We start from the raw sequence: 25077 nt of genomic DNA, 5'->3' as shown, positions 1-25077 counted from the left end.
GAAATTAAATTCAGATGTTCTGAAAATTCAAATTCCACTCTTTAATACATGGAGCTTCTGTTAGCTACCAGAACTAGTGAGTTAGTTAGTTTTATTATTAATAATAGTTTTATTATTACTTTTGGTGGCTACCGAGACCTGCCAGTGGAACTGCCTATTGTGACCTGCCAGAACTGCTGTACTACTACTGTATTATTAGTTACGGTAGATACCAGAACTGATAAAAGTAAGTTATATTATTATATTATGTGGACCCACTGCACATGACCAGTCTTTTTTATTCGGACAGCTCCTCACAAGGTTGTTTTGCTTAAAAGTATGACATTTTTTTTCTTAAAATAGATGATTGTAACAAAATGAGGGAGAAAGGTTGGGAAAAGTAATGCAGCCAGTCTGATGCGCAATGCCAGTTGGTATCCCAGAATGCTTTGAGCAGCAAATCAGCCACTTGCAACACACAGTGAAGAAGATTTACATAAAATCTCATTGTGCCTAACATTGTAATAACAATGTAATACCTGTATACCTCAGGGATGGAGTGTACCTTACTGACCACTAACTAGAATTACTCGTACCTGCACTAGGTGCATTGACTAAGCCAACTTGAGGTAAGCATCCACATCCCTCAAGGTAGACAGGAACTACAGGGGTGATTTGCAGTACAACTTCACATTTCATTCGTATATTGACACTGCCTTGGAATTGAACCCGCCAACCGTAGCTAAGCAGAAAGCAATATGAACAGATAGACAGGACTATTTCAAACAAATACAACTCAGTCACTAAGTACATCCAATAATCACTTTAAAGAACCTTTAAATAACAGCTTTAAACAATCTTTGACTGCCTACCTGACAGTCCCAGAGAGGGATCAATGTGGCAACCAACAGGCTGAGACAAAGGAAAAGGAATCCATCTTCTTCTTAGGTTTTATTGGTGGACTACAAACCAATGTTAAAGGTGCTGCTGCCACCTACTATATTGGAGTCTGCAACATCATGTTTTTATATTTTTAAGGAGTTTTATTTTGTTTATTAAAGCAGTTTTGTTTAAATATTTAAGTAATGCCCTTTGTATCTGATCTTGGTTGTCCCCTATCTTTAGCAGTGCTTTAATACTCCACTCCCTGCCCAATTCTATCACCCTTCACTTCAATATTACCCTTTCTACTCTGAACTTTCTACAGTCTAACAACAAATGTTGTACCTTTTCCTTACAATTACAAATCTCACACTTGTCTGAACCTGTTTTTCAATGATACATAGAGTTGAATTGAGTCCTGTATGTCCTCATCTTAGTCTAGAAAAAATGTCTTCTTTTCTGCATTTACCTCTTCTACTGTTTACTCTGACCGACTTTTGAATATTGTAGTAATTTCTATCCTTTGTGTCATTGTCCTAGACTTCCTGCAAATATTTCATTACTCTGTAATGATTTATGAATTTTGCTTCTAATTTCCCAAAACTGATTTCTAACATGTCATTATCTTTCTAGTTTAATGCACTTTTAGCTAGCCAATCTGCAGCCTCAATCCCCTCAATTCAATTCAATTCAATTCAATTCAATTCAATTCAATTCAATTCAATTCAATTCAACATGTGCTAATATCTAATTAATGTGAATGTCTATCCCCAGTCACTGTAAACTCAAAAGAATCTTGTAAAACTCATATAAAAGATCCTCTCGAACAGTTTGCCTTGATTTGTAGTGGTATAACCATGTCTACCCGCTAAAGACTGATGGGTATTGCTGTTAGTTCTGCTACTGATAGCCTGTTTGAAATTATCTTAACAGTCCTCTTCTCACATTCCGGTATGTATATGCCCAAACTCTGTGAAAATGTTCAGATAATTATAATAGCTATTTTTCAGATACTCTTGAACCATATAGCCCACATTGACGGTTCTCTCTAGCCATTCTTTTCTCATATAGTATTTGAAGGTTTACTTTGGGTTGTGGAAAGATCCATGTTGAAATGCTACTAACAACTTCTGTGCTGTGCTGAATGCTATCTAATTTGTACTGTTTACTTTCTTATTTATCCCACCCAAATCCTTTGCCAGAGAATGTTGTATACTCCCAGCAGTAATATAACAGTAGATGCAATATTTGTGCTTCCTTCTCCCTGAATTATTATCCAGTATGTCAGAGACACTTTCCCTGGTTTAGCAAATGGTAAAAATCAATGGCATCTTCCTTTTATGAGGCATTCTTCCTTTTGTGCATATGTTATTAAACTGTAACACTGATTTTGATGCTTCCTCATGGGATCGTCTAAACATGACAGAGCTTAGCTGGATCAGAATGCCTGCTGCCCTCTAGTGCCCTTTTCATTTCTCACAGAGTGAATTCCATAGCCATCACTGAGCTTGCTTCATGACATGACTATCTTTTTTCATGCACCTTTCATGCATTATTTTTCAGGACTACTTCCTTTCTTTGTTTATGCGTATTAGTATGGTGATTTCCACTGTGCACACTGGCAAATATCCATCCTATAAAGTTAGAGACAGATATATAAAGAAAGTACAGATATTGCATTAGTTACTCAACCTTCACTCATCTTACAGTATAACCATATTCCAGACTTTGTCCACATCAGTCCTCCAATATAAAAACTGTCTCCAGGTATTCTGTTATAGCGGTTTCAATTATTTTGCATTCTTAAGCTCTTTTTCTTCTATATTCAATCAAATGCTGCATAATATTGAGTTTATTTCTGAGGTTTGTAAGGGCATGATTTCTTTCTATGACCACACTACCCTTCTCATTCCACTATTCACAATCCTCTTGTTTCCTTTTATCACAGTTTTTGAAATACTTTCAGAGGCAGCTTCTTTTGAATTTTCATCATTGCACTCATCCACATTGCTGTTCATTTTGATGTTACAAGGTTCTGGAGCGTACTTTAAATTTGTCCCATTTAGCCTTTTGAATGCACCATCTGTTTATAGGAACATTTTCTTGGGTACATTTTTCAGTGTTTATAGTACACAAAATGGCAGAATGATCACTATGCCATTATTACTTTCCGTTAACATAGGCAGGCATAGACATCAAAGTTAAGTCTATACATGACAGCTTAGTCCTATTTATGTAAAACCATGATTTCTCAAACATGGTTTCTGTCATTAAAGTTAGTTCTTATCATGCAGATTTACATCCAAGTGTTCATTTTTCTGACAAGAAATTATATTATAATATTATTTTATTTATCATAATATTTTTAATTAGCTATTTGATGCTGTCAAAATGATGACTGAAAGCTCTGTTGACAAATTCGGCTCCTGCAGCCAATCAGTTCCAGTTAAGCAGAGTGGAGGCCGATTCGCGAGTGGAAACTTATCTAAAACAATCACTACAGTCATTGAAGTTTCCATACCTGTGAACGTTAACCTCAGATCAACACAGAGAAGCTGTTCTGCTGTTAAACACGCTAGCGTGCGGGATCCTTGCTGTTTTTTCGGTAAGTTAAGTGTGTGTGTTTGGGTAAGCGGAAGTGGCTGCGGCCGCTTCACTCACCGATCTCTACTGCGCACACTCTGGCTCCATATGACGTCACCATCGCAAGATAGCAGCGCCTATCACAGGGGCTATTTTGGCATCAATTTTGTACAATGGGAGCAGATTGTTGTATGCTTGAGCTCCCCAAGCAGCTTTCATATTGTCTCAGTTCCCTCATTCCTTTCATATTGCTCTAGCCCAACGGATGCCACCTTACATATAAAAGCAAAACCTTTAGTTACTTTATCTACTAGCATGATTCTTTCTGTCACCCTGCACTTGTGGCTGATTTCATGCAGGCCTGTCATGTGAGCGTGCCCGTTCCGAATACTGTTTCCTGTTGTATTTCTTTCAGTGTTGTTTTCCTTTGCTATCTGTTCTTTGCATATGCATATGAAACTTTATTAAGTATTTTAACTTTTTGGACTTCTCTTGCTTGTTATTGTACTGCACACCTGCAATGAGTAATCAAGGGAGAGTCATTAACCTGGGCTGTCAGGTGTTGGTGGGTTGTTGGGCTCACATGATCCTGAATGTGATCTCAGCTGTTTGGGCAGAGAATGAAAAATTGCATTGTAAGTGGGGAAAAACCATCCCTCAACAGAGGTGGTGTCTCAGGCCACCAACTCTGTTAAGGAATGGTTTTTCCTCTTTTTAAATAAATAACTTTGCTTTAACCACGAACAACTGTTTTTTATGTTGATTGCATTTTCCCCTCACAGGCTGGGACATAACATATACAAAAATATGTATATACATATACATGTATATATACTGTATATATACACTATATATACATGATATACTTATATATAATCCTGACCAAATCTCCAACTCCATTTGCAGAAATGCAGCCCAAACTTGCAAGGAACCTCCACCATGCTTCACTGTTGCCTGCAGACACTCATTATTGTACCCCCCTCCAGCCCTTCGGCGAACAAACTGCCTTCTTCTACAGCCAAATATTTCAAATCAGTCCAGAGCACCTGCTGCCATTTTTCTGCACCCCAGCTCCTATGTTTTTGTGCATAGTTGAGTAGCTTGGCCTTGTTTCCATGTCGGAGGTATGGCTTTTTGGCTGCAGCTCTTCCATGAAGACCACTTCTGGCCAGACTTCTCTGGACAGTATATGGGTGTCCCACTGGTTTCTGCCAGTTCTGAGCTGATGGCACTGCTGGACATCTTCCGATTTTGAATAAGCTTGATGTGTTTTTCATTTGCTGCACTAAGTTTCTTTGGCTGACCACTGTGTCTACGATCCTCAACGTTGCCCGTTTCTTTGTGCTTCTTCAAAAGAGCTTGAACAACACATCTTAAACCCCCAGTCTGCTTTGAAATCTTTGTCTGGGAGAGACCTTGCTGATGCAGTTGAACTACCTTGTTTCTTGTTGCTGTGCTCAGTCTTGCCATGGTGTATGACCTGTGACATGAAACTGTCTTCCTCAACCTCGCCTTGGTAGCTGAGTTTGGCTGTTCCTCACCCAGTTTTAAGTTTCCTACACAGCTGTTTCTGTTTCAGTTAATGACTGTGTTTCAACCTACATGTGAAACAACAATTATTATTTATGTTTTTGAAAGCATTCTTAGTTTATAGCATTTTTTCACGCCTGCCTAAAACTTTTGCACAGTACTGTGTTTATATACATATATATGTATATAATTATTTTATTCTCTATTTCACTGCTTTTATTACCTGCCAAAGTTAGCTTCTCTATTCAACCAAATCAAAGGGAGACAAGATGAGGCCATCAAACCTGGTTTATGTAACAGTCATGGCACTGTGTGCCGTTTGCTGTCCGTCCTGCTGACCTAATGTCTCTCTCTATTCTTGATTTCCCATGCCAGAGACTTGTCAGACTCATATTTCTGCAGGCTAAAAAAGGCTATCACAAGCAAACAAAAACCAAACACTTTGTGAAATAACTTTTGAATGATTGTTTTTTTCATTTGCAGGCTGTGAAGTTCTTTGACTAGGAAATATGTTTACCCGCCAGACCCAACAATAATTGTTTGTATATCAGTATTGGAGTTTCAGTGTGTTATCATTATAGCCAGTTGAGCTAACTTGTTTTTCAAAGTCTTCCATTCTCTTACTTTGTCTTTAATCTAGCCAACCACGGTTTGTCACAGCAAAAAAGTGCCACCAGTAAAATGAATATAGAAACGTTTATGTAAATTGATTGATTCTTTAATGACCACACAGCCAGGCTGGTGGAATTTGCTTCCAGTACAGCTTGGTACAGGTTCCAACATTAAACATTAAACATATAACATAGATATACAGACAAACACATTTCATGCATAAGGGCCATGCTTAATCCTCAGCGTTCAGAGTTTAGAATGTTTATTGCAATGGGAATGAAACTGTTTTTGAAGCGGGTTTTTTTTGGAGGCAATTGTCCTGTAGCGCCTCCCAGAGGACAGTAGCTGGAAGACATAGTGTGCAGGGTGAGTGGGATCAGAGATGATTTTGCGGGCTCTGCGCAGTGTCCGTTTGCGGTGGAGTGTTTCAAGGGATGGATGGTAGGGGTGAGCCAGTAATTTTGGATGCTCTGTTAATGATGCGCTGTATAAATGACACAGCATTACGTTTAGAGAACATAAAGCACCTGGTCATTCGTATTCAGTCTACTGTGTCTCAAAATTTTTATAATATCCTGATTAAAATGGAAAAATTTTCAGATGGTCTAAGACTGCTAGCTTTCACAAAATATTTCAGGTAAATAATGAATGACTTTTCCGTTTGTAAAACTCTCCAACAAAAATATGCAATTGGTTTGGTCTCTCTTGAGTAGACAAGAATGGATGAATGACAGACACTCACAAGTCCATTTTAGTATCTCTCTCTCTCTCTCTCTCTCTATGTACTGCATACCATGTCACTTTATCCTTTAACTGTCGCTTTAACTTGTCACTTACTCCTACTTGTGTAACAGTTATATATACCTCGTATTTAGATTTTTTTTTTCTTAAGCAAAATCTGGATTAGGTAAAACAAATTAGTCATCCAATAACCCAGTTCTGTCAGTTTTGCCAAGAACATGCATACTTGAGAGATAGAACAACTCTGATGTCTATATGATTTAAAAAATAATAAAAAAAAGGAATTCATAGATTTAACCCCCTATTATGTAGCCAAACTGCAATCTTTTAACTGTGATAGGCAAGCGTGTTAGCCTACAGACTATAGCCTATGCACTGTACATATTGTGTACTTCTAAGAAACAGTACACGTTCTATAACCTCTTTGCATTGTGTAGTATAACAAATAATTTAACTGCTTATTATTGTGAAACTAGGATGTGACCATATGCAGCCCCCCCTTCAAATGTGGTTTGAGAGAGTTTTAGTACGCCCTCAATGCGTCACCGTCTAAGACACTAAAGTTTATGTTGAGTTTAACAGGGCCACAGACTCCTTCTGTATAGCTTGTTGTTGCATGCCAGCCAGTTTTTTTTTTTTGCACCAAGATAATTGGCTTGAGTTTTTCCAAGTAATCAATGCAATTTGAAATGCAGGGTTCATTTCAGGATCATGGAAATATTAAAAAATATATATTTAAAAAATATATAGTTACTTTGGCTATAATAACTGCTTAGCTTTACTCCCAACCAGTGACTCCTCAAAACCTATTTTACCAAATGACATCTATATTGAAAGCGAAATACCCGGTTCGCGTGCCTGAAGTTATAAAATACGCAGAACAGGCACCTAAGGAAAACTCAAAGAAATTGCTGTTAATTGCTGCTCTATGATGGGCAGCCTATCATATAGCAGTGTACATAATGATATACGCAACATTGACACGTGCAAAAGGCGTGGAGGCTTTTCATTTGTTCACAGTTTTTTCACCCTAGGTTGCCAGGTTACCGCGCGAAACGGTTTTTGAGGAAGTGTAGTTCAAAAATGCTCGTACCCCCTTTACTAATGACACAAGGGCTGAGACAAGAAACTACATATCCCAGAACGAATGTGTTTAGCCTTCCATTTTGAGCACATGACCTGTGGTACCCCTGTAAACCACAGCAACAAGAGCATTTGCAGAAATCTATATTTTTGGTTCGCTAGTATTTTAGGGCGCTTTCCCCCGTCGTCGGTCGTGTTAAGTTAATCCTGAAATGAAGCTACGTTGTTTGGTCGTAGCCCTGTGCTTCGGTGCTGGTGTAATGGCTGGGAAATACTCTCGTGAATTGAACGAGCAGAAGCCCGGTGTCAGTGATGGACAGACGGTGGAGTTCAGGATAGCTAAGCTTAACCAGGTGTGGGAGAAGGCTAAAAGGGTACGTATAAAATAAGGAGACAAACTGGAATGTTTATGCATATCGGGATCGATAGCAAACAGCTTCCCGGTAGCCGGTGTTTCGGTTTAACTAGTGACTATGTTAACTGGCAAGTATCAGCCGAATTCGTCTATGGTTGTCGTAGTTACAGCAGCTGTTAAAAACAGGAAGCGAATACGTAGCTGTCCTCGTGAATGCCCCTTTGTTGAGTTTTTCATTAAGATCTCAAAATATACATCTCCGTTATGTCTTCGAAGTCTTGTTTGTACAAACGCTTCATGTACTAACGCTCAGTCGCGTTTTGACCGCTGCGTGTTACGCTGAAAAAGGAAGAGACCAAGTTGCTCTTCCTGTGAATGTGTATCTATTAAATAATTTAAATACACCTGTCCGTCTTTGGGGGTCTCTTTCGTGTTACCATGTCAAACGTAGGCGAACAATGTTGCTGTTTTACAAGCACAAAAAATGAATACAAATAATACAAAATAAAAGCAAAATCACGGGATTCGAAATCACTCCTCTGAGGGAAAATGACCCTTCCATAACCAACATTTAATGTCATCTTTCAAACATACTCACTTTTTTCACATAATTTACACATAAATCATGCAGTCAGCCTCCTTTGGTCACAACTGGAAGCAGCCAGATCAACTTGTGACCATAATTTGAATGCATTAAAACGATTTTGGTAGCAACCACCTAAGTAATAGTTTCCCCACGAACTAATACTATTTTTTCAGCTGTCATATGTGTTTGCTGTGTCATACAGTTTCCCCCAATCTCAGAACCCATTGGCTATGGTTTGACAACCATATCGCCACTGGAAGCAATGGCCAGCATCATTTCAGGGCTTCTGGTTTAGCCAGCCGTTAGTCCTCTCAGAAGGACTTTTGACCTATACTTCCTTTTCTGTGTGCTGAGTTGTTTACAGTCCGATTAGCAACTTGAGAAGCAAGAAAGGAGCTGGAGTTGAGATGTAACGTCTAAGAGTATATTGTTAACTGTGCTTGCATGCAGATGTCTGTTTATAGAGATTAATAAAACTATATGACCCTCAGATGACCGTCTGATGTGAGCAGGGATTGCATTAAAATGGACTGTGCTTCACCCCTTTTGCTCTCCACATAGATTGTTTTTCCTGCCTGCAACCAATGCCTGATGATATGTGATTGGTTAATACTACTCGGACTAACATCAGAAACCTGAATACTTCTGTTACAAAAATCTAGTCATACACCGTCTATAAATACTAATTATGTTTCCCCTCATTCTCTAGTTTTCTTCATTACTTACTCTTCTCTGTGCTCAAACAAACTTTATATTTTATTTTATAACAACAAATTTAATCTGTTTTTTTTATTAGATGGAGCTGTCTCCAGTGAGGCAGGCTGAGCTGCACAGTGACCTGAAGATCCAGGAGAAAGATGAGCTGCAGTGGAAGAAGATGAAGGTGGAGGGGCTGGATGAAAATGGGGAGAAAGAGGCCCAGCTCAGACGTAACTTTAATGGTGAGACAGTGTCTACACACTGGTGCAGTCAGGGATGGATTGAACCATTTCCTCACTTTGTCTTGAATTCGTTATAGATGTACTTTGCCCCAAATATTCAGTCATCAACCTCGGCATGCTACTATGTGCTGAAATATTTTGTTATTAGTAATTGGACTAATAATTATGATTGAATTATAAACTTGAATCATGTCAACAACTCCACCATCAACACTTTTTGTGTGTTCCCTTAACAGAATGCTACATAAGGAAAATGTTTATGAATAGAAGTTCTAATGACAATGACATCAATTGGATGAAGTAAAAAGTAATGCCCTGTACTAGTATTTAGGAAACACAATCTGTGTTGGCAATGAGAAAGTATTGCTGAGGTCTCACTTAAAGAAAGCAAGATTTTTCAATAACTTTGTCTGTCTGTGGGAAAGTTACACCTTCCTAACAGAAGGGTAAGTTACACCAGAATATATCAGGATCGCTCACTTGAAATACTAATAGTTCTGGATATGATTTGATGTTTCTGTAAAAAACTCTGCCCTTGGGCTGGGTGAATAACTAATGTGTTTCTTTCCACCGCATCAGCCAAGTCTCAGAAGACATATAGGTTCTGCTATCCCTAATTCAACTTGACATTAGAAATGAAGATAGTCGCTACATCCATACCACATAAATGTACTGAGGTACATACTCAAGTCATCTTCTACTGACTGAATCCTGCCCCGCGTCTTGAGTCGTTAAAATGCATATCTGTTTTCCGTCCATTGATATGTCTAGGGGACAAAATCCTGGCACAATTCTTTTGTTGTTCCTTGAACATAAGTGCATTTTACTGTTTGTGCCCATTGTCGATGACTTTGGTCAAAAGCCCCAGATGACCACTTAAAATGTGAAGTATACAAGCCTAGCACCACTGCAGACATTGTCTACAAGTTCTTCTGTGCTGTTAATAAGGATTTTAAATTAGCCTCACTCAGCCCTTATGAAACATAAGTGGTTAAAATTTGACACTGATGTGCTTTCAAAAAATAGAGATAGTGCTTAATCAGCTGATGTAATAACAGTTTACTAGTGCAGAACAATGAGGCAGAGCTTCTTCAGAGCAAAGTCCAACTTTTATGTAGCAGTTTGAAATGTTGACACTAAACTGCTGCTAATATATTGTGCCAGACAGTATTTTCTGCACCAAGTGACAACTATGAAAGCTAGTGTTCCAGATATAACATATACATGGCAACATCATCACTTATCAGTTGTCCTCTTGTTTTCCCTTGTATGACCAGACCTCTTGCCAAGTTTGAGTTGAGTGAGGTGTTTTGTTTAATGAGTAAGGTGAATAAGGTGAGTACTCTTGTACTTAGATGGTATTCAGGTAGGGAGTAGAAAAACAAAGAGCACAAGGATTCCACCAATGTGAGTATGCATTTTATTTCAAGAAAAAAGTAAAATTAGTTTGTTTTGATAAGCTCTTGTCAGATTTCTCAACTCGAAATCTTGTTTCTAGAGTGCTTAGCTTATTTTCAGCATCTGATTAAATGCTGCTCACTTTGTTGTTCCCTTCAAAATGTGTGGTAACGGTTATTACAGCATCAGTTGTAAGTCTAAGGCTAATGTCAGGATTATTTATTGCAGCATTACTTTAAAATCATATCTGTTATTGTATACAGTGATCCTGGCCAAGTATGGTATGGATGGCAAAAGAGACACTCGACCTCTGGAGAGCAACCATCTGAAGGACCATGACACCAGGGAGGGAGACATATTTGACGATCCCAGGCTGGACAAACTCTGGAACAAGGTGTGAATGTGTGCAAGAAGGGGAAAAAGCAAAATATTGAAAAATATTTCCTTGACTTTATGTCCTCTTTGTGTTGTGTTAGTGTGGGACTTTTATTATTTCCTGGTGCAGCTGGTGGATGAAAACCTATTACATCTCTTAAAGAATATAAAGACATGAAGCTTAAATCAGTTAAAAAGAAAACATTGCTCGATCTCACATAAAAAAGGTCAGGCATACCAAATTTCTTACATGGATAGAGGCATTTAAGGTTACAGTTCCAAGGTTCTCACCAAGCTGCACCCATAGTCTTGGAATGTCGCTTTCATTTGAAACAGTTACTGCACTTTGGGCTTAAAAAAAGTTCTCAAAAGCTTCGGGTTTGGCAAGTTAATGGCAACAGGGGTTTTGCAGCTAGCTTGGAAAAAATAAAGAAAAAGTGTCCCATTGCTCGATCAGAATTCCCCAAATACATAATTTAAGTCAAAATTTGTTTAAGGACTTGAGGTAATCATAAAAACCTTGTTTTCACAAATTTCAAGCTGATCAAGGCAGGGCATATTTCATGAGTACCTTTACAACATAGTGCAACAATACGAATTACCTTCAGGAAAAACTGTCTTAATATATGGGCTTTAAAACTTATATCAAACAGTATCCCGTCCCTCCTCTCAGATTTTTCAACACCCCACCTTTAAATATGGCCAGTTGGATACTGCGCTTACTTGAGTCACCAAGTGCAGCTCACTTTACCCCAGGTATAAACACACCTCATCATACGAGACTCCTAGATAATTCAGTCCTTAGTATGTTTTACTCTAAAAAACAAGCTATGAGTAAATTTTCAGCAAATAATTATAAATACCATTAAGCCCTGTGTTCAGTAGCTTGGGAATCTTTAAGAAAAGGGTTGTTGTCTTTTGGTTTCTCATCAACTCAGTTAAATTGAGAAATATATGGCCGTTCTGATGGATTATTTAAGTCCTGAGCTATAACCAAACTCATAACTTTTCATAGGTGATGGATGCAAAGTTTAGCGGCCTCCTGCATAGTGAGTGGGTCAGACGACAATGCTTAAAGCACCCAAAAAAAAAATTGCAAGTAAAGAATGATATAGCTCAGGACGCTAAGCACTAAATTAAGTATAACAGAATCGTTAAAAAATACTATCTCTCATTCATTGTCCTTGTTTTTAATGTGAAATATCGCAACCTGTGAGCTGCTTTGGCAACGGTTAACTACAGCGCTACTAATCAGCTGTTTCAGCTCTGGATTCAACTGTCTACATTGATAGAAACTGTAAGGATATCATTAATAAAAATAAAGAAAACATGACTACAAAACACTAACATAAAGACCAGCACAAATATATGTCACTGGAGTCAGGCAACCATTATGACTCACTACGACATACAGTATTTTGACAGGTGAATTTGACAACATGTTCCCATTTAAGATACTAAGCTAGCGCAAATACCACTCACAAACTATAAAATACACATGTAAAATTGATAATGGTTAAATAAATAGAAATCATTACCAAACATTACTAAATGAATCGCTATGTAAAATTTACCAACCTAAAGGAATACATTTAAAACAAAGTTTGTGCCTCCCCACAGCTTATGAACCCACTGTTTATGTAATGCCTTTCAAAACTCAAATTGGTAGTGCCTAAAATTGAGTGTGGGATGTCTTTAAACATGCAGTATTAAGTTCATACATATGAATAACTGATATAAGTAGGAACCAATCAATAAATAGACCCATCTGTGACCATACTTTTTCTGTTATCTTTTTGACTGGCTCTAAAAATGTTTTAAAACAATTCAAAAACATGCAGTTTTCTATATATGCAAGTCCCAATGCTTATTGCATTTGCAATCAATTAGAAATGTACCTTTCAATTATATATATCAGGACACTTAAGAAATTTGACATTTCCCATATGCAACATGTTCCATATATTATTTGTAAATTGAATTCATTTTATACATTTTCCCAATGTATATTATGGGTATTTCTGTAATTTACATCACCTAAACCTTCTCAAACATCTAATCAACCAATCTTAGTGAACAAGGCAATAATAATCCAAAATATGTCCCTTACTCCCTTCTGCTTTGTCTCTGACTGCACCTCCACCAGGCCAAAGGCTCAGGGAAGTTCTCCAACGAGGAGTTGCTGAGCCTGAAGAGGGAGTTCCAACATCACAAGGACAAGATCCATGAGTACAACATCCTCATGGATACCGTCAGTAGGGCAGAGGGTGAGCTGCATGAAACACTCCCTATGCCCTGACGAGCTGAGGTGTCATACCACCTCTGCTACTTAGTTTTATTGTCATTTTCTCAGGCCAAGTTTAAAGTAAGTAAATTAATACAAAATTCATCCTCTGTCACTTTATTTACCTGTTAACAGTTTGGTTGTTGCTCAAGTCCCAAAAATCAGTAAAAGCAAGTCTCATATTCTCTCTACCCGTTTGTTCATACCTGTGTTCATGTAAGTAGATGGAAGGTGTCATACTGCCCAAGTTACCACCCATACCTCTGGAGCCAAATGCACCAGCTGTGCGTACGCCTGGGTGTAATGTTACGTGCAGCCTAGAGCTGAAAGTTACGATAGACTTTAAATAACGCCTTGTGCACCATTTAGACTTACACCATGTTTGTGTTGCACCCGGTATTTTTTTTTTTGTGTTGTATTTTTTACGCCTAGGATGGAGCAGGCATAGCTTTAGAATGTTAAACTTAAATCAAAGGAAAAAGCAAACGAGACCAACCCACTGGAAATCTACTTGGAAAGTAAGCTGATTGAAATGTTTCGTTTTGGCACATAACTACAGCATGTGTTGGACAGAAAGGGGGCGCTGTCCCCACCCTGAAGGTGCTGATTGAGCTCAGATTTGATGCCAGCGGGGCCTTTCAAAACACCATGGGGAGCATGATAAATGTACATCGGACAACGGCATGCTTATCCTTATTGATTGAAGCTGTGATCAATTTCCTTGTCGATAGCTTGTGTTTGTCTGTCTGTGTTGTTAAGCTTCGCAATAAGAACATTTTTATGTTCTGCATACAACTCTGAGTTTCCTTATTTCATTATCCATAAAATTTACTTTTCTTTACTTTTGTTTTGAGTTATCCATTTCTTCTGTAGAAAATCTAATGGGAGAAGTTAGAGAGTGGAGAAGTGTGTTGCTTGGCAACATTCACCGCTTTGCGAGTGTTAACATGGACGTGCAACATAAGACCAGGCGCAGATACGACCGGTGTCAGTTAGGCTCGGTGCACTCGATGTAAATTTGAACCAAGAAGTCAGCCGTAGCTAAGTCAGACGTAAGAGAAAATACCTATTTTTTACACCCAGCTGGTGCGCTTGGCTCCTGTACTCTATCCGTGCTTGTCACATCACATAAAGCTGTGAGTTTTAAGCAGGACTGACAGACCCAACTTTTTCTGATAGGTGCTGGGAGAAGGTACTTTGCAGCCGTTTCATGTCAGAACTCTTCGATTAGTGTTCCACAGCCCTATGTCTCTGATACACACAAAAAAGAAGGTGTTTTACTGCTTGCCTTATGTATTTAAATATTGATCCAATCACAAGTTGCCTTAAGAAGAGTCCATACACCTCCACAGCCATCTGTCAGAGTGGCACTGTGAAATTGGGGTTTGTCTGCTTTGTACAATAACTGTCTCGGAAAATACCATGGTTTCATTGCTTTTCTGGATTGAACAAATGCTATTATATTTTCACAAAAAGAATCAGTCCTAACATAATAGGGAATATTTACAACATACCGGTATAAAGTTGCAACCCTGACAGACAGACACTGTTATTGTAAGCGCTGTGATGAAACTCATAGCCTACTCTAGGTTTCTTCTTAAAACATGATATACGTAATATATGAAAAAAAAGCCAGTCCTACTAACAGTTATAATAATGTTAAAGGTTATTTTATAACTTTTACAAAACTCCCCTTGTTAAATTCTGCTGTTTTTATAGCTGTTTTGTTTCTTTGATTCCCTTTTTCAGTTTTTCTATTTTCTTCTGTGTATTCCTTATGGTTTCTTGTTTCATCCCTCCTTCATTTCCTCCACTCTTCCCCTCTGTCCTCTCTCCCATTATCATTATCACCTGTCACTTTCCTCCTCTTCTTTCCCTCCATCTGTTCTCCTCAACAGAAGTACATAAGAATGTAATCTCTCCCCTGGAGGGAGAAGCCAAGGAGCACGTACTGCACCAGAAGCACAAAGACCTGAAGCATAGAATGAGAGACCTCAACCAGGGCTTTGAGCGCCTCCGTAAGCTTAGCCATGAGGGCTTTACTGAAGATAGTGGTGAGAGAGAATGCACACGCACACACACACACACACACACACACACACACACACACACACACACACACACACACACACACACATCTCTTTTTATGGATCTTAGCCCTTATCTCATGAGTTTGAACACTAGGAACTGTAATCATAATAACTTAATAGCTTAACTGTTTTGTAGTTTTTCTTTTAAATTTAATGTCTTTGAAAGTCTTGTTTTTCACATCCTTTAGATTTTAAGACTTATTAAAAAAGGCTGCTTCGCTGCCATTGTGCATTTTACTAATTCTTTAAATCTTTCACCTGAAACTTATAAATTATGTCTATATAAGTGAAACCAGAAACAATTTTCCTCCCTAAATTTGTGTAACACAAAACTTATATGATTTGGAAATTGTTAGTACTTTTATATGGCACCATAGTTAAGCAATATCGCTTGTACTGAATATCAGCACTCCAGTGATTTGGTTGTAGGCAAGGGGCCGCAGGCGAACAGTGTCAGTTAGGCTTGGTGCACTCAGTGTAAATTTGAAACAAGAAGTTGGTCGTAGCTAAGACGGATGTAAGAGAAAGGACCAATTTTTTTACGCCCAGCTGGTGCACTTGCTTCCTGATGATGTTGTTCTCTATATCAGAACTCACTAAGAACATTTTCCTTGGCTATTGTGCCAAAAAACAGCATTTAAAGTTAAACTGTAGTGGCATCTACATTTTCCGTCATGCCTGGTGGTGGCCTGACTGTGTTGTAAAGTTTACTTATTTAGGGACCAAAATGCAAAGTTTACCTTTGGTTGTTGTTTGTATTGTTATACTATATATCTCTTCAGAATGTGGTAGCTCAGCCTGGTAATTGTCATCTACTTATATACAGATTGTTTACAATTTGAACCATTAGTGTGGGTGCAGTAATTCAAAGCTACTGGGAGGAACTTTCAGTATGTATTAAATTTTGGTGGCCCCTGTTGACTATGTGGATCTCTTTGCTGATCCTGTCCTACACATGCTAGTATAGTATTTTCTAACTAAAAATCTCATTCTACCTCCTTTTTACTGTCAAACGTACCACGGCCTGGTGGCAGTGGTGACGGGCATTAAAAACAACTACAAATAGTCAATGTTCTCTCTGATGGCCTTGCTTGCTTTTGTTGGTCATATAAAGGCATCAGTATGAATATCAGTCTGTTTCCTAAACGCAAGAACCCCTCACAGTACGTTAACGTGGCAGAACTTAATTAAATTGTGCATAAATGGTGGTGAGGCCCCCATTGCTCAGAGAAAACACTAATTACCCTGTCATGATTGAAGTTTCTTATGATTCATAATCTTCTCTCTTGTATTGTGCTTCTTTAAGTTGAGTGTACTGCAGAGTTACTGTGGGGTCTCAATGGTGGAGTTTATTATATCAAACACCTTTGCGTCCTCTCTCCTAATTCCATTCCATGTTATGTCTGCCCTCCATTGCACATAAACAGTCTTTATCTCCTCCTTTTGTAGTGTTAATTGAGCTGTGAAGAGAAATCTGTGACAGCACCTCAAGCTGAGATGTGAATGCCAGCAGTTTTATTCTCTTTGATTTTGAGCCACAAGGGTATCTTGTTGTTGTTTTTAATCTTATGAAACATCTGCTGTTACTGTTTCTCTAGTGTGCAAGTTTTGGTAAGGCTCCAAACTGTCGTAATAGGATAATAATCTTTTTATCTCTCTTTCTTTAATGGTTCTTCCTTTGTAGAGTTTCAGGAGCCCCGTGTAATTGAACTGTGGGAGGCTGCCAAGAGAGCCAACCTAAGTGAAGATGAGCTGGACTCTCTTAAGGTAGCTCTTACATCATCTGTTATCAGATAATGGTCGAACATATATGTATATATAATATATATATGTATGTGTTTGTGTGTATATATATATATATATATATATTTAATATTTTATTTTAATATTTACCCAAATCTGATTCCATAATTTCACAAACTTGGTGGCTGTGTACTACTTGTATATGGTAGGCCAAAAACCTGAGTGCACATTTTAACATCACATTTTATGCATTAAACATTTGAAATGCAAAAATATTCCACTTTCCTTTCTCCCATGGTGCTCCTTTCACCATTTGTACCATGAGCAAAGAATAAAAATGAACAACTCAATATAGAATTTTTTCAAAGATACCAGGCTTCAAGATCAGACCGAAAAAAACAAACAAACCTTCAGTCTGTGACATTTCCTCTTTAGTCACTACTTGAGATGCACATAAGCTCCTACTGATGGTAAATTTCTCTTACACTCCTCAATGTTTGCTGCCCTCCTTTTCTCCTTTCATTGTCACTTAGGAGGAGCTGCATCACTTTGAGACCAAGGTGGAAAAGCACAGCCATTACAAGGAGCAGTTGGAGCTTTCCCATCAGAAGCTGCGACATGTGGAGGCTTTAGGAGACAAGGAGCACATCAAGAGGAACCAGGAAAAGTATAACACACTCGCTGAGAAGACCAGGGAGATGGGCTACAAGGTAAGGAAGGATACTATAGATTTTGCCATCACACACCACAAAGCTACTTATAATGTTGCAAAATGGGCAAGGAATAAATCATTGAACTTAGCGCTGTGAGAAGGAGGTTCTTTTCATTGAAGCCCCGCAGCAAATTGACCTAAACAGCACTTTGACAAACGCAAATTCGGACTGACAAAGTTTTATTTATTTTATTATTAGCAGGCTTTGGTGTATGTGGGCAAATACAGTCCGTGTGGAGAGCAAAAGCAGGTGGAACGTAATCCACCGTAATACCATCCCGTCTCCCATTGACGGTTTATAGACAAGACAACAAGTGAAAGAAATACAATATTATGGAAATGACGAAATGCCATTCATGATGGAGGCTAGACGATACTTTTATGAACCAGAGAGTACATACTGCTGTAGTAAGCGAGCCTCTATGTAATTACTCTTTATAGTGAAACTAAGACTCACCAAGATCGGACCTGGACCACCAATTAGTGACCTAGTTCATAGAGGAATAGTATCTTATTTCTGGAGTTAGAACACAACATTGTTTTGGACATGGAAAACTCAAAGAGGCATAGTTTTGATCAAACCTTATTCGGGATAAATGAAGATAAACCAAGTATAACTTACACATAATCTTCATGCTGTAAAAGTACCAATAGATGTTTATATTCAGTATACTGTTGCTGCGATTGAAGACAATTATATACAGCAACCTTTAGTTATGTGTGATTAATTAATTCAAGCCATGTGGGGATTAAAGATTTTCTTTATGTAACATGACGATGCAAAAATGTGATCAGAGCTGAGTCAAATTTAAAGATAAAAGCAACCCAAAATTTGCTCATAAACTGCACAATTATGATTATGTGTGTTAATGCCATGGTGAAATATGTTGGGTTGTGAAATTTTCATATAATTTACAACTGATCAACCGATCTACAGGAATTTGTGTTGCAGTAAAGGCTTACGCGCTTGTCTTGTCTGATTTCAGATGAAGAAACATTTGCAGGACCTGTCCAACAAGCTCTCTCGTGATGGACTTGAGCACAATGAGCTCTGAGGATCATGTTCCTCACATCAGTGAAGGTTGAATGAACTGAAACAATTTCCTCTACAACCACACACAATGAATGCTATATTTCCCCATTTCAAAAAATCTATCTTTTCTAATTGTGTAGTGTTATTACTTGTCGATTTGTATAGAAATTATTGAGTGAATAAATTGTGGATTTACAACATACACAACAATGTACAAGCTGGACTTATTGTGATAACAGATTGTCAGTCACAGATGAGGTAGAGTAAGGGATGCAAGATGTATTGGGCCAATAATTAACTGATTTGCCTATCAAAGTTAATCGGTATATATCAGCATTGGCATGGTCCAATATCCATCCATATTGATAGCATTTTTTATTCACTACAGTAGCATCAGGTTATGAACTCCTTTTTAAGGTACAAAAGGGTGAAATGGTCTGTTATGTTATTGGTTTCGGTGATGAGAAATGAGTAAAAAATATTACATCTGATATGTATGTACTGCTGTCACTACCTTGGCCTCCTTAAATATTGTAATGTTACTGCTTTTTTGTAATCAAAATAATATGCATGCTTTGCAATTTAGACGAGAAGCAATAAAACCCAGAAAACTTGAAAATGTAACATCAAGCTTTTATAATTGACAAGATGCTGGTGCCAACAAAATACAAACAGTAATATATTTAAATTATAATTTAATATTGTTCCTGTAGTTGTGGCATGAATAATAGCAGTCCATATTTACTTGTACTTTCAACTCATCCTTACATGTTTTCTCTGTCTTCTCTATTGACATAAATTTGTGTCAAATATTGGACAATGGTGAGAAACTGGAACACACTTTGTGCTATTCCCATCATCAGTTATTGCCCTCTCACAGAGCAGAAGCAGAGACATTGGTTACTGTGATGAATCCTGCTTAGGCCATATGGGCCTGGATTCATGTAATTTGCTCCAGAGATGTAACTTCAAGCTGCTTATTTCAGTCAAATGCTTTAATCTCTGATGTGGAATGATAGCCTAGCAAGCTGGGACTCATTAACAACTGATTGTAAAGTGTCAGTGCATTCAGTTGGGCTTGATCTTATTTAGTCATAATAAAATCATACTCATACTTTCATTTCCTATTATGCAAATGCTCAAACATTAATCAGCTGAGTATTTTAGAAGCTCTAAACTCAGCAGACATGTGCCATGCAGCCAAAAACAGTACCATTTCTGTGCTAAACATCATCAAAGTCAGGAAAGACGAGTAAGGGAGCACTGATTTTAGAAGGAGCATATAAGAAATTATAAACACGTTAACTGAAACACAAAACACATCTGAACTGGCAGCAGCTTATAAGTCTCCCAAGACATTTAATGTTTCATTCTTATTAGTAGAATGGATTGCTGGTGGGATTTTCTGTATAGTTGCACAACTATGGGTGTGTCTAAGTACATCAATAATTAGTATGATAAACGACTGCATTTGAGCTTTTTAACTTGTTAAGAGATAGGGAAATAATCAGCACTAGAAACTACTTTGAAGTATCATCCAGTTGCAGAACCAGTTTAGTGGCCCGCACCGCCGGGTTTCCAGCTGAGTCAGTCTGTCCTCCCTGCCCTGTACATGCACCACCCCAATAAGTAATATTGAGGTGGGCCTACCTGATGGAGATCTCTTCTTGTCAGGAAATCATTGGTAAAGGAGGGACAAAGGAAAAAAACTTTTTATTTTTTTTCTACCTTGTTCCATGTTTTCCTAAACTTAAAATTGCCACATGCAGGGAAAACATACAGTGACTGATCAGTCCTTGAGAGACATTATTCACATTCCCTGGACACTGGCATTGGATCAATTTAATATGATGTAAAAGTTGAATAAAATCACTTTGATACGCTCGTTACTTTGCTGATTTATACATGGCAATTTTAATACATGAATACTGTTGTAAATTGCTTTGTGTTACTGTTGTAAGCTTTGTTTTTTTACCAAAAAATGTGTTTATACACCATAAATTAAGCACTGAACAACTAAAATGAATTTTACATGAATAAATTGTATCTGCCCACTCATTCAGGGAACTTAACTGATTCTGCTAATTTATACAGTAAACTTTTGCATACACGTTCTCAAATATAGCTGATATATACATAAAGCAGAGGTACAATAAGCAACATAACAGAATGCTCTCAACCAAACCAAATGTGTTTTGTTAAATTGCCTTATATTTATTTGGTTGTATTTTTGTAAAATAAGTACACAAACAGGTAGAAGACTGAACTAATTAACTTCAACAAGACTGTTATTCATATGCACATTGTTTCATGGGTGTCAGAGACAAGGGATGCAAAAGCTGACGTTAAGCCATTCCCACAGAAGCGAGATAGAAAAGAAAGCAGCTGCAGAAAAGGACAAGTATCTAAAATGGCCTTTAAGGAACAATGTTCTTAGTCGGTCCACAGAGCTGCAAAGTTTTACCTTTGACAGCACTGTAAGCACTGAAGACATGTGCTGAGCCATGCTCCTGCAGGTCCAGCTCTGTGTAAAGGGGCTCTCGATTAGTTTGCGCTGGCAGGGGGCTAATGGGTATGTTTACGTAATTAACAGTATTGTTGCTATGGAGCCCAGTGTCCAGGGATACAGACGGAGGTGTCTCTTGGGCAGACCTGAAAGCACCTAGAGGAAAAATCCAAAAGCTGTTTAAGTTTCGCTGCTAAACTGTTTCCCCTTGATCTAGACCCAGCAAGATAAAGTATCAGTATATCAGAAGTAAGCCACTCTCAAAAGAAAAGCCCCAAACCAAATCACTTATCTCTGGAAAACATCGGAAATGCCAACTTTCTTACCGAAGGTTGATGTTGGACCAGGCCTGCACAGTGCGAGGGGCAGAGGTGGAGGGGCAGAGGGTGGCAGAGAGGGTGCCGACCTTTTCACACCGGCCATCTTATCTTCAACACCCCCAATATCATCATATTTCCCTCTAACACAAAGAGAAGGCTCTGGAAACCAATATTTAGCAGAGCAATCATCAATTTATACACGTCAGAGCTGTGTAGAGATATTTTAACACCTCAGGAGGTGAGTAGGCTACTTTATGCAATGCCATAAAATGGAAATTCTCAAGTAAATACCTTAAATAACAAGCACAATACTTAAGGGAATTTAATGTTACACACCTTGTGTATTTGCAGAAGGTGACAGCAATGATGGCGAGTCTGCAATCTACAAAAAAATTACAAAAAAATATTACAAAGAATTTATTTTCAAGAACTATATAATTGGCTGTAATAGTGTACAAGTTATTTACATTGTATCAGTGTCAAGCATTTGATGTTTGATTTAAAGCAATACCATGTGTAATTTGCTGAATGACAGCTATTGTAGCCTCAAGTAATAACTTTGGGATAAGGCAGATTCTCATCCAAATCTAGAGATTGCCACTAAGAAGAGCTATGCCTAGATGTGGGACAGTGGTCTTCCCCTTCTCCTCTTGCTGATGACCCATTTTGCTAACTAAGTAACTAGTGATCCACAGCAGAGCTACAATGTCCATGGCACAACAAGAGGGACATTCTAGGGCCACGATGGTGTCCTGAGGCATAGATTTGCCTTTTTGAACTATCTCTGTGGAAAATAAGGCTCTCAAGAACTTTGAGTAATCAAACTAATTCTATAATTCAACCAAACCGAACAAAAATATGCAATAGAGGAAATGGCCAAGACAGCCTGGTGAACAAAAACATTTAGAGCTTTAATCAATACCTCTGAAGCTATTTGATAACTAGACTACATGATGAAGCCATAGTGGACATGAAAATAAACAAATTTATGAACAAGTTTTGTTATTGCTGATAAGTAACCTGTCAGGAAATATGGCTGGTGAGATGTCACACATTCAGATGTGATTGCTGAGCATGATCAATATTAGTGCTATTTTGGAACTACAGCGCAAAGGCTTGGCCTCCCACAATGCTGCACAAGGAGGCATGTGGTCCTTGGCAGGCACTTTGGGGTGATGTCGGAGAGAGAGTCGGGATTTCGATTTGAGCCGCTGCCGAGTCCAACAGACAAGGCAGGCTGTCCAGCGGAAAGTGATTGCTGCTCGTGGGTCATATACAAGTTATGCAGGACTTGCAGCAACAACTGTTCACAAAGAGAAGCTAAACTGTGACACCAGATGACAGATAATTGTCCAGTTCCCAAAGTGACTGAGTAGAATGCTTTATTAAAATGCTTGTACAATTTTCTGTGCAACAAAATAACACGTTCTATCTAAAATTAGAAAGGTGTACATATGCGTATAGTTTCTTATTATTATTGCTGTTATTTATTTTTTAATTATTTGTTAGTTAGTTTTTTTTGCACCCCATTTTTTTTTCAGCACTTGATTCCTATTTCAATATGCCTCTTTTTGTGAGTTGCGGTAATAAGTAAATTTCCCCTGTTGGAGATCAGTAAAGGTTATCTTATCAATCTTTCTTATCTTTACCTATAGAAGGCTTGTTAGAGAACTGACAGTATTTTACTTTACCTGCCAAAATGTATTGTCACTTTCCTGGCTACTTTAAAAAGCTCATTATAATGGCTACATAAGACCAAGAACAAAACAGGCAGATAAAATCTTACCCGAGTCATGCATCTGCTCCTCGCTGACCGCCACTGCTCTGGTGTAATGTAGTTATCTAAACCATGACTGCACTGGATGGGGAGACAAAAGAGCTCAATCAACATGGTTAATAGATTTTTGCAGCAAAAGGAGAACAACAGTTGAGAGATGAAATATGGAGAGAAGAGATATTGTAAACAGCTGTAGACATGGAGGCTTTTATAAAGACCAATAAGGAGAGAGAAGAAAGGGCAAGTGTGAGGGCATGAGGTGAAGAAAAAAGGTTGATGGAAAGTCAAGAGAACTTAGATGACATCTTTAGAAGTGGTAGACAAAAGACAAAAGGGTGGTAGCTCAGACATAAAAAATATCTGCCAATGTGTCCGGATTTAGTATTTTCTCCCTCCCACAGCAGCTAATAACCCAGAAGGCTCGAGGTTCAGGAATATTATCTGTCACACAGTTTGTTTTAATGCATCTTGTGGAATCAGGCAACCAAACATGAATGATGTGTGATAAATAGGAGACCACTCCAAATTTTCCTTAAATCAGCATCTCTCTCATGGCCAGCCCAATCCAGATCTGAACCCATTGAAAACCTCTGGAAAGTGATCAAGATGAAGATGGATGGTCACAAGCCATCGAACAAAGCTTAGCTGCTCGAATTTTTACGCAAAGAGTTCCATTACGTCACTTAACAGCAATGTGAGACACTGGTGGAGAGCATACCAAGCACACCAAATGAGAATATTGTATTACAAAATTATACAGTAAAACAAAAGTTAATTTTACACAAACCTATAAATAGAAGAACCAGAGAAAAACATATTTTTGCAGTGGTCTCTTATTTTTTCTGGAGCTGTAGATAAATAATAAAAATTGATGAATAATTACACTGATTCTTGAGAGAGAAAAGGGACAAAACATGTCCTCCACAGAATTTTTTTACGTTAAAAATACATAAATTCATACTTGTAAAATTACTTTAAAAGTTCCACAAAATGAATAGTGTGTACTATGTTAATTTGCATGTATTTAGCCTGTCCTCAGCAGGAGGTCAGAATGTGAAACTATCATGAAAAGGGTTTAAAAGAGGTGCAAATGCATACATAGATATATCAGTGGTCAGGTATTACCATGAGGACCCCTTTTCAACTTCCTGTTCATTGGGGATGGAACAGTACAGCACATGGTCCGGATGGTTTTAAATGTTTTGATATTTTAAACAAACAATGCTGGTATTAACGTCAACACCATCTTTACATTTTTATGATCTTACTGTCAAGTAAAATTGGACTTCTTAGTTTCCCTTATAGAGGTAGCTAGCAACTAAGAAAAAACAATATGACTCCAACAACACTTGGTTAAGATTGAATAAAAATAAGACTGATTTGCCGTACACTGACGGGGTTGACAAGTGATCACAAAAAATCTTAAAATAGTATATATCATGTTATTTTTGAATATGGGAAAATGTTCCAAAGTTATTTCACTGGCTCTCTTTAATACATGTACATATGAGCTGACCTACATAGCCCAGTGAACACCTTAGCTTTGA

The 25077-nt window shown here is 38.0% G+C and overlaps 2 protein-coding genes across 2 annotated transcripts in view; one reads left to right on the top strand and one right to left on the bottom strand.

Moving 5' to 3' along the window:
• Nucleotides 1-7520: 7520 nt before the first annotated feature.
• lrpap1 (low density lipoprotein receptor-related protein associated protein 1) lies at nt 7521-20047 on the top strand. Its single transcript, XM_069665233.1, has 8 exons — nt 7521-7784; nt 9148-9292; nt 10954-11084; nt 13212-13332; nt 15248-15403; nt 17124-17206; nt 17716-17892; nt 18881-20047. Exons 1-8 carry the CDS (start codon nt 7623-7625, stop codon nt 18947-18949), a joined length of 1044 nt encoding a protein of 347 aa, XP_069521334.1. The 5' UTR covers nt 7521-7622; the 3' UTR covers nt 18950-20047.
• Nucleotides 19549-25077, bottom strand: part of LOC138594214 (protein Dok-7-like) — a 23374-nt gene continuing 17845 nt past the window's right edge. Inside the window, exons 9-12 of the mRNA XM_069665230.1 lie at nt 23540-23611; nt 22090-22135; nt 21760-21912; nt 19549-21589 (exon numbers count right to left, since the gene is read on the bottom strand). Of these exons, the coding sequence (XP_069521331.1) occupies nt 21345-21589; nt 21760-21912; nt 22090-22135; nt 23540-23611 (516 nt within the window). The 3' untranslated portion in view covers nt 19549-21344. The remainder of the gene's footprint in view (nt 21590-21759; nt 21913-22089; nt 22136-23539; nt 23612-25077) is intronic.

This window comes from Semicossyphus pulcher, unplaced genomic scaffold (assembly GCF_022749685.1).
Source record: "Semicossyphus pulcher isolate SPU_LCO1_2020_fin unplaced genomic scaffold, fSemPul1.0.p SCAF_17, whole genome shotgun sequence".
In the NCBI taxonomy this organism is placed as follows: domain Eukaryota; kingdom Metazoa; phylum Chordata; class Actinopteri; order Labriformes; family Labridae; genus Semicossyphus; species Semicossyphus pulcher.
Note: the sequence above shows the minus strand (reverse complement) of the source record. Positions and strands in the feature narration are given on the sequence as shown.